Below are 15,223 nucleotides of genomic sequence, written 5' to 3'. Positions count from 1 at the left end.
GGCAAATAAAATATTTTTTTTTTTAATTAAAAGAACAAAATACGAAGATAAATGTACAAAGAGTAACGGGAATGTGTAAGAATGACTAAGCTTTTGTTGTTGGCGGGGAGGGGAGAAAAGTGCTACTAAAATCAAGGGACTCAAAATATAAGAGCCTGTTTGCGTCGGGGGGGGGGGTGAATTATGAAGCGGGTCTTTTCAAATCAAGTCACACACACACATACACAATGCGCCTATTCGCAAAGAAATATTTAAGATGTGGTTTCTGTTTCATTTGTCTAAAGAAATAATGTTTCGAAGATTCATTTGGGGTTGTAAAAAATGTTTATTTTTTCCTGTGAAATGTTTTACATGTTTCCAATGTTCCTTCAAAGTTAAAGATAATTTGCTTCCTCTACTTCTAGCTAGTATGTCTTTTTAATACGAGAAATATGACGAGGTTTAATAAACATTAATGCACCGAGTTCTTTTAGCATTTCATTTAAAGAATTAATTCCATATATAGTTAATGGAATATAAGTCAGTATAGAGATTTTCATTTTGCAAATATATGCTATTTACATTAAAAATTGGAACAACACATGATTGATCAAGTGTTTTTGCAACGCTTAAGCACGGAAATTAAATTTAATATAAATTAGAATGAGCAAACAAACATACGTTGACATTGATTTGTTTTTCACAAAAACATCCGAAACAATCCATTATGTGTACTGAAAATATTGCAATGTTTCGGAAGGAATATTAAAGGTTAAATCAGATTTTCAATAGCTTTTAGTGTTGTATTTTTTTTATCTAAACGTGACGCACAGACCGACCTACAGACAAAACGCACAAAAATAAGCTCTGTTATCCTGATGGGGGGCACTAAAACAAACAAAATAAAAACTGATTATTTAAAAATGTTAAGGGAACTAGTTTAGTACCATGTCTTATAATAAAAAAAGCTGTTCCAGAGAGAAAAACAAAAAATGAGAGAGAGAAAGAAAGAGAGCGGGACATTTAAATTTCATTTCACTATAAGACAAAGAATGTATGTTAGGTTGTTCGTTAAAACGCGACCCATTTATAAAATTCTAAAAAAACAAAAAAAAAAGAAGAAGGGGGGGGGGGGGGGGAGTTCCGGCCATAAAACAAAAAAAAGCTTAGGAACGAATTCGGCTATAATAAACAAAAAAAAACAACAACCTAGGAACAAACAAACATGTTTCATTTAGCATTTGTCTTTGAATAAACAATGCATGTCTAATGTAGGTTTACTCACATTATATTAATTTAGTATAGAAGCATTAAATACCATTCGAAACCTGCGCTGATAGACGACCGCTTGACAAAGGCGATCTTCTTTGGTGAGCTTAAAGAGCACGGCGTAACAGAGGTGCACTTCACCCCCCCCTTGAGCGCTATAAAGAACTCAGGCGACCTTTCACCCTCACTGGCTTAGAGGAAAGCAGCTAGCAGCAGATCGCATCAGAAAGAGACAGTTTGAAAAGCTCTCACAATGACTTAAAAAAAATAGTAAAATGTAAAATATTAAACTAAAATAGAATCTTCACATTTAACGATTTCAATGTATTAGGCATTACTGAACTTAAAATTACATAAGTCCTTTAGAAAATTATATTGGTTAATAATCAGAAAAACAAAACAGCATTGAAAGAAATCTAATTAAAAATAAAATGACTTCCATTATGTGTGTACATCTAAGTATCGACTTAAAAATGTGTATTTGTTAATCACCCTATTCACATACCGAAGTAGTTTGTTTATACGGTGGAAATCCCATCATTATTTGTTAATCACCCTATTCACATACCGAAGTAGTTTGTTTATACGGTGGAAATCCCATCATTCTGAATAGACGGATTAGAACATGTAAAAGAAATTACTTGAAAAAAAAATTATGACTATTAGGTAACAGCGAATATTTTACTCTTTTACTCTAAACTCATATACATAAATCTACTAAGAGTCAGAGTATTACGAATTTTCAAAGATAGTCATATACATCTAGACATAGACAATATTAGACAACGATACGCAAAATGTCCCTGAAGGTCTATTTTAAGCTCTTCAATTGATAAGGGCTAGATCTATATGCGGAAATACCAAACGACGTACTCTGTTTAAGATAAAGATTGTCTAGTTTTCTTTTCCTTTACCAAACTTAATTAAATTTATTTCTATGACGGTCAAACTGGCTTTTTTCTTACATTAATGTTTTCTCTCTCTCTACGATACTAAACCTTCTATTCTGCATATCTCTACATTCACATTTATTTTCTTTTTTTATTCTCATAACTGTTGGTCTCATTCATGTCTTCCTTACATACATCAGGAAAGCTTAAGGGGGGGGGGGCGACCTGCAGCTCTCTTGCCCTGCTAGTAGGCATATTGCAATCAAAATCTTTAATTAATCTGTCTATAATATTCAACAAGGGGGAGAAGTGGGATGACTTAAAATTAATAATAAAAAAAAATTCTTCAATTTTAATTGCATGCGCACATTTGTAATCCTAGAGAACGTGCGTGTATGTAGTAATAAATAATTCAAATATCTGAAGCAATTTTGTAAAATATAATTATAACATGTTTATGGCTTTGAACTCTTTATGAAAGTTAAGACTAAATTTTATCTGTCTATCCCACACATGCCGTCAAGATGGCAGGTCTATATACAAAACACCAAATTCTTTTACTGTCTGTCTCCAATTTTTTTAAAGCAAATTTACGGGGAAAAAGGATGTTCTCAAATATTACTCTTTGAGAAGAGAATGTGGGTAAAATTTGATTAAGACTAAAAAGAAAAGCTACTTGGAAAATTCTAATTTTAGAAAATATGAACCTTATTTAAATGTTTATTTTGGAGAAATATGAAGTTTCTCTAAATGTTTATTTTAGAAAAATATGAAGCCTCTGTAAATGTTTATTTTTGGAGAAATATGAAGCTTCTGTAAATGTTTATTTTGGACAAATATGAAGTTTCTGTAAATGTTTATTTTAGAAAAATATGAAGCTTCTGTAAATGTTTATTTTGGAGAAATATGAAGTTTCTCTAAATGTTTATTTTAGAAAAATATGAAGCCCTGTAAATGTTTATTTTGGACAAATATGAAGTTTCTGTAAATGTTTATCTTAGTAAAAGTATAAGTCCTGTAGCTCCTTCCTAAATGATATTTTTTTTAGAGCCATTGAGGCTTCAATTTCTGAATGAATGATACGAAAGAAAATTAACAATGAAATAAGCAAAAGAAAAAAGATTACTTATTTAACAAAGCCTATCTAAGGGAAAGAACCGCATTTATCTGCAAAAGGCAGACTTTAGCTTCCTTTCTGCTACATAAAATAAGATATAATAAACGTAATTAATTAGTACTAATTGATTAACTAATTGGTTATTTTTTTTTATTGATTCGTATATTGTCATCGACTGTGAATAAGTGGGAGAAATAAACGTGTGGAAACGTAATAAAGGGATTAAATTCAACATCTCTCATCAAATAGCAGTTATTCCTCTTATTTCAATGTCAAAGAAAATAATTAACCATCAATATTAAATTAACTAATTGGTTAATTTTTTTTTATTGATTCTTGCCTTTTCATGTAAATTGCGTGATTGTGCAAAGTTTCAGCTTGATCCGAGAATAGGAAATGTGTGGGAAAAAAAACTTTTTACCAGAGAGATAGACAGACAGATAGACAGACAGAAAAAAAGGCAAAAAAGACCGACTGATAGATATACAGACAGACAGAGGGAATGAGTTAATAGGCTTTGTAAAAATGTATACGAAACAAGAAAAATGTTTTTAATGCTCATGCCGGCCATAGTCAAGCAGGCAACTTGCGGGATTTCGAGCATTTCATATGCCTAATAGCAATCATGCTTTGAATGAACATTTTGTATTTACTTTTCCTGCCCATAGTTTGTTGTTCATAAAAATTGATATTTGTGCGGATAATATTGAAACATGTCTTTAGTCGTGCTTTGCTTACCAAACATGAATACAAGTGGCGGACCCACCTGAGCTGTATAAAATTACATAATTTTTGTCTGCATTAAAAGTTCTTTTTTTTTCCTCATACAATTTACAATTTGAGAATCGCTGCTTTACATTGGTGGTAACGTCAACGTGGCGACTTTTGCTTCGCTCTTGAGTAGTTAGATTGGTCTACAAATAGAAGGCCCTAGTGAGATGTACATATACTGATCTTCCCCTCAAGCTGCCAACTATGAAAATCCATCAAATTCTTACCGGTTTAGCTCCTCTGTTAATATTCGTCAAGGCACTTCCAAGTGAGTTATCACGCATTACTATCTCTAAATCTGTTAAATTTTGTTTTAAATTAAGACGATGCAGTATAAAATCTTTTTTTAATTGCTTTTATTATAAAATTAAGCCAGTTTTTTTTTGGGGGGGCATCTCTATGTTATGTAAAGGAAGACATGGGTTACAATTACGCCAGTTTTTTTGGGGGGTCATCTCTAGGTTATGTAAAGGAAGATATGGGTTAAAATTAAGCCAGTTTTTTGGGGGGTCATCTCTAGCCGTCTCTAGGTTATGTAAAGGAAGACATGGGTTACAATTACTCCAGTTTTTTGGGGGGTCATCTCTAGGTTATGTAAAGGAAGATATGGGTTAAAATTAAGCCAGTTTTTTGGGGGGGTCATCTCTAGCCGTCTCTAGGTTATGTAAAGGAAGATATGGGTTAAAATTAAGCCAGTTTTTTGGGGGGTCATCTCTAGCCGTCTCTAGGTTATGTAAAGGAAGACATGGGTTACAATTACTCCAGTTTTTTGGGGGGTCATCTCTAGGTTATGTAAAGGAAGATATGGGTTAAAATTAAGCCAGTTTTTTTTTTTGGGTCATCTCTAGATTATGTAAAGGAAGATATGGATTACAATTACGCCAGTTTTTTGGGGGGTCATCTCTAGCCGTCTCTAGGTTATGTAAAGGAAGACATGGGTTACAATTACTCCAGTTTTTTGGGGGGTCATCTCTAGGTTATGTAAAGGAAGATATGGGTTAAAATTAAGCCAGTTTTTTTTTTGGGTCATCTCTAGATTATGTAAAGGAAGATATGGATTACAATTACGCCAGTTTTTTGGGGGGTCATCTCTAGGTTATTTAACAAGGATATGGATACAATTACGCCAGTTATTTGTTATCTCTTGGTTACATAAAGAATTATATGGGTTAGAACAGTGATGCCCAAAGTACGGCCCGTGGGCCAGATCTGGCCCGCGACGTGGTTCCATCCGGCCCGCAGAACGTCGGCTGAAAGATTAGAAAATCCCCTCATTTTTTTTCCCACATAAAACAACACAAAAACAAACAAACTCGAGAAATGTATCTTACCTACGTTAGGGCCCTCTAATGGCCGTTAATCTTTGTACGTTAAAAAAATGGGAGAGTTGAAGAAACTACAAGTGGAATTTAGAATCGCCCAGGAAAAGTAACGATAATAAGTCACATATTTCATTTGTATAGAAAATGTAGCCGTTGTTGTATTCTATAACAAGATAAACGTCGTTATAAAACAAATATTACATCATTCTTGGTTTTTAAACTACGCCCAAAAATTGGAGGATCGATGGGAATATTTACCAAAAAGAGTCAAGAAAATAAATGAGTCGTTGGCTAGGTAGCTATAATTTTGCTCACTATTTAAGTAGAGAAATGAAACCAGTTCCCTACGCATAAAAAAAATGCCATTAAAAAGATATGCCATTAAAAAGATATGCCATTTTAAAAATGCCATTAAAAAGATATGCCATAAAAAAATATGCCATTAAAAAGATATGCCATAAAAAAAATATGCCATTAAAAAGATATGCCATAAAAAAAAATGCCATTAAAAAGATATGCCATAAAAAAATATGCCATTAAAAAGATATGCCATATCTATGTCATTAAAAAGATATGCCATAAAAAAATATGCCATTAAAAAGATATGCCATTAATTAATGTAGGCACAGTAAGTAGTAAGTACTAGATCCACTGGTTTCTATTAAAATTCTTGTAGGTCAATTTTTTTTCGATTTCGTTCCTGTTCGGTCATATGGCCCGCGACACGAGTGTCGGAAATTAAATTGGCCCGCAGCTTGAATTAGGTTGGGCACCACTGGGTTAGAATTACGCTTAAAGTTTACTTACCTTTCAGACTCACGTTTAATTATTCGTATGTTATTTCGGACAATATTTATTAACCTACTATAGATACGTTAATATCATCTAAAGCCTTTTCTTTCTATACAAATTTACTGCAACGATTATATGATTTTAAGATTTGTAATTATCTTACCTGTTTCTGATTATCGGCTATTTGTAATATGGTGAATATTATTTCTTTTTAGAATTACTAGCATTCATATCTTTTTTTTAACCTTTTCTTCTGTCCAAATTTTATTAGACAATTTAATAATTTTGGAATATGCCTGTATATCCGTCTTCGAATCATTGTGTAATTCGGATTACCCAAAAATGGACGGATAGTTTTACGCAAAACAAGATTGGGAGCTGTTACTGCTTTCGTGTGTAGACTGCAGTGAGATATGTGTTTGTGTGTGTGTGTGGGGGGGTGTGGTTATATATCAGTCTTACCTTGTGAAAAGTGTTTGCACCTCTATTGGTCAGTTTGTCGTAGCCTCAGAACAGGGTTGCTTGTTTCACTTTTCATCCTCACGACACTTGGCTCTTATTTGTCACTCCTATTAGCTGTAACATGCGTAACAGCCACATTTCGATAACGGCTTTGAATGTATGACTTAACCAGAAGGAGACTCTTGGCACTTATCTGTGTCTCCTATTAGCTGTAACATGCGTGCTCAACAGCCACACTCCGACAACAGCTTTGACTGAATGGCTAAACCAGAAGGACACAAGACAGTTATCTATGACTCCTATTAGCTTTAACATGCGCGCTCAACAGCCACAGCCCAAAAACGGCTTTGACTGAATGACTGAATGACTAAACCAGAAGGAGAACACTTGACACTTATCTGTGTCTCCTATTAGCTGTAACATGCGTAACAGCCTTACCCTAACAACAGCTTTGACTGAATGACTAAACCAGAAGGAGAACACTTGACACTTATCTGTGTCTCCTATTAGCTGTAACATGCGTAACAGCCTTACCCTAACAACATCTTTGACTGAATGGCTAAACCAGAAGGAGAACACTTGACACTTATCTGTGTCTCCTATTAGCTGTAACATGCGTAACAGCCTTACCCTAACAACAGCTTTGACTGAATGACTAAACCAGAAGGAGGACACTTGACACTTATCTATGACTCCTATTAGCTGTAACATGCGCGCTCAGCAGCCACAGCCCGAAAACGGCTTTGACTGAATGGCTAAACCAGAAGGAGAACACTTGACACTTATCTATGACTCCTTATAGCTGTAACGAGAGCGCGCAACAGGCACACCCCGAAAACGGCTTTGACTGAATGGCTAAACCAGAAGGACACTTGACACTTATCTGTGACTCCTTAAAGCTGTAACATGCGCGCAAAACAGCCATACACCGTCAACGACTTTAACTGTATGTCTAAACCAGAAGGAAGATATTTGACTTAGGACACTCAGTAAATACTCCTGGTTTTGTCAAACTTAGCATGTGAAGCCTAGACTTGGCGGCCTCTATTAAGACTTTACAGAAGGAAGGCAATCACCAGTACAGCACTGTGGAGCGCTTTAGAACAGGACAAGACACGTAGCAAGTTCATGGTCAAGCACTGTGACCGCATTCGTCCCCGGATGTCTTATCCAATCTTGGTTTGAAAAGCTTGGACTTTAGGGCGAGATGTTGAAATAGGCTTGGTGCGCGAATCCTCTTCGCTTTTATTTAAAAGACAAGTCCCTAAGTCATTCAAATTCCAGAAAATCAACAAGAAGGCAGCAAAGGGTAGCTGTGAGCACAATGGAAGCAGTATCTGAACAAAGGCAGCTGAGTGTAACCAAATGGAAGCAGTATCTGAACAAAGGCAGCTGGGTGTAACCACAAAGTAAGCAGTATATGAACAAATGCAGCTGGTGTGAGCACAATGGAAGCTACATCTAAACAATGGCAGCTGGATGTGAGCACAATGTAAGCAGCATCAGTACAAAGGCAGCTGTGACCATTCACCACTGACACAGAGCTCAATTGAGGCACCTAATTTGTTATACAGATTAACTGCCAGTTTAAAGTTCATAGGCGTCACCAAATCTTGCAGTTTTGCAGCGTTTGAAAGAGATTACCGTCTCAGCATCATATAAACCAACACTCAACTAAAGAGACGCCTGCACAAAGATAGGTCTACAATATGAATAGACTCAGCCAGACTGGCACTTAACAATGTTGACAAGTTGCTTACAGATGCGATAGAACAGTGTTTCAAGATCACCACTCTAGCTAAATCAAACGTAGAAGATAGCTGGGAAAGCCTCAAAAAGAAGTCCTCTATAACACAACATTAAACATTCTCGACCTTTAGAGAAAAGGATCAAGACTGGTGTAGTAAAAACTGTACCAAGATTTAAAAAAAAAAATAATGAAAAAGCACAAGCTCCATAACAGCATTTATAACAACCCACTCATCCATTCCATCAAATATATGTTTATGATCCCCCGTAAAAGTAGGTAATAAGCAGCAAATTTCCTCTCACTCTCTCTCTCTCTCTCTCTCTCTCTCTTTCTTTCTCCCATTCTTTGTAACTGTCTCTCTTTCTTATCTTATCTTATAAATTAAAGACGTTACATCATAAAAAAAGAAGATAATTACGTCCTAAGCACTGCATGTGTCAACCTAGTCTGTCTGTCTGTCTGTCTGTCTGTCTCTCTCTGTCTCCCTTATTTTCCTTTCCCAAGTCTATAACATAAGATTTTTTCTAAATTTTGTATCGTTTTACATTATAATTCAACGCACTTGTAGATACCCCTGGACCTGCAGGAAGAGCTTGTCCTGTCCCACAGGTAAAATGTTAATGCTCTTATGTAGAATGTACTTGTACCATCATAGTTTAAAGGGAATTAGTTTGACAGGTCGTTATGAAGAATAGATTCAAACATCAATAGTGGGGAAATGTCTAGAAAGTCGAGCACATCCTTTCCATGCAATAATAACACTATAGATTATTGAACTGAATATGGTGCTCTAAAACATGCTTTTTTAAACAGAAAGTAATAGTATCCACAGCCATCTTGAGGGTGAGTGGTTAAGGGCTTGGTTTCCGAACCTGGGGTCTTGGGTTCGAATATCGGTGAAGACTGTCATTTTGAATTTCGGGATTTTTAGGGCTCTCCTGGGTCGATCGAACTTAATTGGGTACCTGACTTTAGTTGGGGAAAGTTAGGGTGGTTGGTCGTTGTGCTGGTCGCATAACACCCTGCTCGTTAACCGTTGGCCACAGAAACAGATGACCTTAACATCACCTGCCCTATAGATCGTAAGGTCTGAAAGGGGAACTTTACTACTACTTTACAGCCATCTTATAGATTACAGACGTTACTTGATGTTACTTGAAACAAAGAACTATTCCTTACGCATTTCATTTTTCTATCGTTTGTATATTGAGGAAGTAATAAGAAGAAAGAGTACATCTAGAGTCGACAGTTAACACTAAATACAAATGTTTAGATGTTATATATTCAAACATGCGAAATAAAAGAGCCTGTTTTAATCAACTGTCAGGTTATTTAAAAAAAATAATCTATAAATAAACTGACGACTGGGAATGTTATTATATACTTCATATTAAAAAAATAAAGTAAAGTTCCACGGTGGCTGAGCGGTTAAGCGCTTGGCTTCCAAACCGGGGGTCCCGAATTCGGGATCTTTGGGCGCCTCTGAGTCCACCCAGCTTTAATGGGTATCTGACATTTGTTGGGGAAAAGTAAAGGCGGTTGGTCGTTGTGCTGGTCACATGACACCTTCGTAAACCGTAGTCCACAGACACACGTGACTTTTACATCATCTGCCCTATAGACCGCGATGTCTGAAAGTGTTTTACAGGAAACAAGTTAACTTATAGTCTAGCAGAAGTAACTAATCATAGAAAGTGACACTTAATACAATTGTGTATTTGTTCCCGATGACTTCTCTTAGTCACCTTTTAAGCATTATAGGTCCTGGGAGTGTACAAAGTTAGGAGTCCATACAAGTAAGCTACCACAACTTTAGCTTCTCGTTCTTGAAACAGGACTAGATTCTTTCTTTAGCCACACACTCATATATCTCTCTTATCAGTTCTCAAGCGATATATAGGTTGATCAAAATATTAAAGGGCCATCCATAAAGGAGCGAAAAAAGAGTCATCCCAATAACTTAGATTTAGAGAAAATAAATCATGCTTTTTTCCATTGCTACTTTATCTTTTTCATACACTCTCTCTCTCTCTCTCTCTCGTGATCCTCGGATTTCGTTGTGGCGGTGCTGTGACAGTTGGTAGGGGTGCTGAGACACACCGCGTTACCAAATCCCTCCATTTTTTCAGCTCAGCAGCTTTTCTTAGCAGGATATCAAGAGATACATTCTTTTACGCATTCCAGCCAGCTCTTCCTTGCATGACGTTTCTTCGTGCTGTCTCCTTGGAATCTTAAAAGACGAATTTTGAAAGTGAGCCATGTCTTATAATATGACCAAACCAGCTCTGCTTTGTCTCATGTCTTATCTTATATGATACAGACGTTACTTCAAAAAAGAAGATGATCACCTACTACTCGTCATGCATCTAATCATGAATGTTAACCAATGACTTAAATTCTGCTGGCTCAGACAACCAATTTCATGCCCTAATAGCACTAGGGAAGAAGGAGCACTTGTAATAATTTGTCCTAGCATATGGAACGAGGAATGTGCCTTTATCTTTGTGTCTTTTAGAGGGTTTTATTAGACTTTGTTTTTGTATTTGAAGATTATGGTTCAGTGTTTTATGCATAATTGCTACTTTACTTTTGAGTCTTCTATCCTGAAGGCTTTCTAAATTTAGTGATTTTACTCAAGGTGTTACTGTAATCAAATGTGAATATTCGTTTGTTATGAATCTCACTGCTCTAATTTGTATCTGTTCCAGTTTCTTAATGTGTTTTTGAGTTGAGGGATCCCAAACAGAAAATGTCTCTTCTATTATTGGCCTAACCAAGGTTAAATAACATTTTAGTTTTATGTTCTTATTTGATTTATAGAAATTTCTTTTAATAAACCCTAGTGCTTTGTTTGATTTTTTTTATAGTTACATCAATATGGGGATTCCGTGACAGTTTTTCATTTATTATAACACCTAGATGTTATGTCTCTAGAGACTAGGTCTCTTTACACTATTGAAAAGTTCTTCCTTTGTACTAACCAGAGTGTGGACTTCTTTCTACTCCTAGTACATGATATCCATCATTTTTCTGATAGCTTTAACTCTCAAAGGCTTGAATTCTTCTTACAGCCTAAGTGTTCATTGTCAATCATTACGTCCATTGAGAGTATAGGGACCTTAAGCGAAGAATACGGTTTTAATTTTGCTTGAAAGCTGATGTTACTCTTCCAGATTCTCCTCAGTTTGCTCATGACTGTATATTTTCTGACTAGGTCTACTTATAACAATTTCCTCTCTTGAAGAACTTTTCCATGAAAGATGTCTTTCTAAAGCAAACACAATTCTCAAAGTCAACCTGCACCCATTAAACCACTCTTACATCAGATCTGAACGAAGTGGTCGTCTCGTTTCCATTAGGACTAAAACAGAAAGATTTAAAAACTCCTTTATCGCACTTTCGGTCTGAGTGTTAAAAGATCATCTGTCGTCATCGAGAAGTACATAGAAATCAAATTTATAAATCGCTGTTAGTGAGTGTGTATGTGTTTCGTGTGTGAATGTTGTTCGTATTTGCATCTACGTTGCTATTGTTACAGTAGTTACGCTGACGTGGTCAATTGTAGTCAAACTGAATTTCCATTTTGATTGTACCAATGCAAATTATCTTATCTTATTATAATTTTATTCGGCTTTTTTTTTGTTTGTTTGTTTCTCTGCATGTTTTAAACCTGTTTTACTTGTACCATGTAATTGAGGCAGGGGAATGCATGAAGCCAATGACTGCCGATGGCAAAAAGACCATATACAGTTATGCTAATTGCGGTCAACTCTTCTGTGATACAGCAGCAGACGGAGGAGGCTGGATCATATTCCAGGTATTTTTTTATTTCTCTTTCAATATGAAACACTTTACTTTTAGTACACTCGCACAGATGTATTATGGTCAGTCTAGATCAGTGCTTCCCAAACTTTCAGTACCCCTTCAGTAAATTTCGTAACAAGTATCCCTCTCCCACTCCCAAAAAAATGTATCGAAAATAATTTACGAAAAATAAAAATAAAATTGTTCATAAAAATATCAATAAATGTTAATATTATAAATAACATTATTTGCTTCGATGAGAAGGAGAAGCATATCTAATGCGTACCCCCTTCAAACTCTCTCCGTACCCCTGGTACCCCACTTTGGAAAACACTGGTCTAGATCTATTTCAATTTTTTTTTTACATGACTGTTCCAAACTAATTGATACAACTACGATTAATATAAGCTTTTTTTTTTGTTTTTTTTAAAGTATTTTTTTATATTTGTATTGTTTCAAAACTTGGCTTGTTACTGAGCTGACTACTCCCTCATAAACATGATTTGATACAAAACAGAGACGAACATTCAAGGATGTGTATTTTAATAAAACATGGAACGAGTTCAAAACTGGATTCGGAACATACTGCACAGACTTCTGGTTGGGCTTAGAGACTATCTCCCAAATGACAAATCAGGTATTAAAATAGTTTTAAGACTGTAATATTTTATCTGAACACTTAATTTTCCCCAAGCTTCATTGTTATAGCAATATTACTATTTAAAAATCTTATATCAACTCACTCTGCCTGTCTGTCTGGTAAAAGTTTGTACAAGTTATTTTTTCCCACACTCAACCTAGGATTAAGCTGAAATTCTGCGCGATTATTTCTTTTACCTGAAAATCATTTTTAAACCAATAAGATAATTAACAATGGATAATAAATTATTTTGTTTGGTATCTGGTATCTCGAACAAGGGAAAGAAATTGTAATTGACTGTAGTGGTGATATAAGCTGATAATTCCCCTTTATAGGTCGTCTTCTTAGTCTTAGTGAACACAAAACATGAAAAATAGGACGAGACTTAAAAAAAAAATAGATAACTGCTTGTTTTTTTTTTTGAACAGACAGCACGGAAACCTTCTCCCAAAAGTGATTGGATCATAGGGGGCTTAGCATGTTAAAAGCGCTGTTCTCTTGTCCTCTACATTTTTTTAATAAAACTGTGATAACGTTTCGCAAGAGTACATCTAGATCTATTTTGTTTTTGTTGCCTTTTAAACCCTTTGTTGCTAATTATGTCTTGGTTATAAATTAAGTACATACAGATATGAACTTGGGTTTTTCTAAGTTCCGATTCTTGGGGTGCAAAACAAAACAGCACATCTTTGGCATTTTACAACTCGAGAGGCAATCATTTCCCATTTGCAACCTCTTGTACGACTGAAGACGGCAATCCTCATTACACAGCTGAGGTCACAGGTTGAGCATCTGTAATCACCAGGCACTGTTACACTTTCGCCCGCCTTTCTACTTCTGTTGTGTATCTGCAATCCAAGACCCTTCCTTTATGCTCGCTCTCTATGTGAATTTCTCCAGTATCATTTTTTTTCCCCAACTGTTAGCGTCAATTTTGAAGAGCTTCATGTCGCGTTTGCATACATCGTATTCCTTAACAGTAGACAACCAGAGGCTCGCCTGCCTTGTATTAGATTACCATACTTACCATCGAAGCAAACTGAACAGCATCTACCTAAATATATTTTATATTGAAATATAGATCTGTGGTTTTAGATTTTATAACTTTTGTAACTTCTTATATAGAAAATTAATTTTCGTAACTTCTTTTACACACACAAAAAAAAAGAGCTGAATGCCACTGAGATATCTGTAATTTTTACTTGCAGTGAAATAGCCCATGTCATTTAATATAAGTTGTTTTTTTATATATATATATTTTCCTTGTTTTTATATTGTGTCTTTTCAGAACGATTACCAGATGAGAATCGACTTGCAAAAAGGCAGCAATATTAACTATGCACTGTACAACACATTTAAAGTTGCCCCCGCTAGTCAGAAATACAAGCTGACTATAGGCGACTACTCCGGGAACGCGGGAAACGACTTCATATCCCACAACAACGCCATGTTTTCCACAAAAGATATGGACAATGATGGATCGGTGGACGACAATTGTGCACAGTTCTTTAATGCAGGCTGGTGGTTTACAGACTGTTTCAGTGATAATCTCAACGGCGACTTCTTAAACAGTGATTGGGGGATGGGTGTCATATGGGCTCCTCTCATGCCTGATTTGGAGGGGTCGCTTGATTGGGTTGAAATGAAAATGAGAAAAAAATAGATAAAGTTTCTTGTCTGTTGCGTTTGCTAATCAGTTGAGGAAAAGAAAAAAAAATTAACTCTTTCTCTCCGTAATTATTTACCACATCATGGTAAAATCAACGCTGGTATCGTCAGTTAGGAGAGAAAGAGTTAAACACTTTTCCTTTAGACACACTAGTTTCTTCTAGCAAATGTTTTTATTTGTTAATAAACAAAGCAGTGTCTATTGTGTTTTTTTACGTTTTGCATAATCCATTTGAAATGAAAAATATTACATAGGTACTAGCTGAGACAAATCGTTAAAGTCAAGGCCTGAACACTGACCTGCGACGTAGCAACATGTGGGCAGTCGAGCTCGTTGCTACGTCGAACAGAGTTGTAATGTGGCAGCTAGCTATTGGTCTCCACTGCCCATAGGTTGTGACGTTGCAGGTCAGTGTTCAGGCCTTGTATGACGATTGGTCTCGTGCTAGCAGAGATCTTCTCTAGGACAGCGTGAGCTGGAAGCGGGTGTGACAACCTATTCTGGGCTTTGTTACATTGTGTTAGGGATTGAGTGTGTAGACTTACATCGACTGGTGTGTATATCTGTGCTAGGGCTCTGCTCGTGAGATGTAGACTACGCATATATAGAAAACCAGCTATGTCTATGAGGACGATGTGGCTGAGTGGTAAAGTGCTTCGCATCCGAAACGAGGGGTAAGGGTTTGAATCTAGAGATGAGAATCGAACCCATTTGTTTAATGTTCGGTTCGATAAGATTTAAGATCGAGTTCTACTCAT

The 15,223-nt window shown here is 35.9% G+C and overlaps 1 protein-coding gene across 1 annotated transcript; it reads left to right on the top strand.

Moving 5' to 3' along the window:
• The first annotated feature begins 4,159 nt into the window (after window positions 1–4,159).
• Window positions 4,160–14,664, top strand: LOC106050697 (fibrinogen C domain-containing protein 1-like). The gene is made up of 5 exons (XM_013205722.2): window positions 4,160–4,294; window positions 8,921–8,961; window positions 12,050–12,169; window positions 12,674–12,793; window positions 14,085–14,664. The coding sequence occupies exons 1-5, from the start codon at window positions 4,231–4,233 to the stop codon at window positions 14,457–14,459; spliced, it is 720 nt and encodes a 239-aa protein (XP_013061176.2). The 5' UTR covers window positions 4,160–4,230; the 3' UTR covers window positions 14,460–14,664.
• Window positions 14,665–15,223: the final 559 nt, after the last annotated feature.

This window comes from Biomphalaria glabrata, chromosome 14, assembly GCF_947242115.1.
Source record: "Biomphalaria glabrata chromosome 14, xgBioGlab47.1, whole genome shotgun sequence".
Classification (NCBI taxonomy): domain Eukaryota; kingdom Metazoa; phylum Mollusca; class Gastropoda; family Planorbidae; genus Biomphalaria; species Biomphalaria glabrata.
The sequence above is the reverse complement of the archived record's forward strand: the minus strand, read 5'-3'. Positions and strand labels throughout refer to the sequence as shown.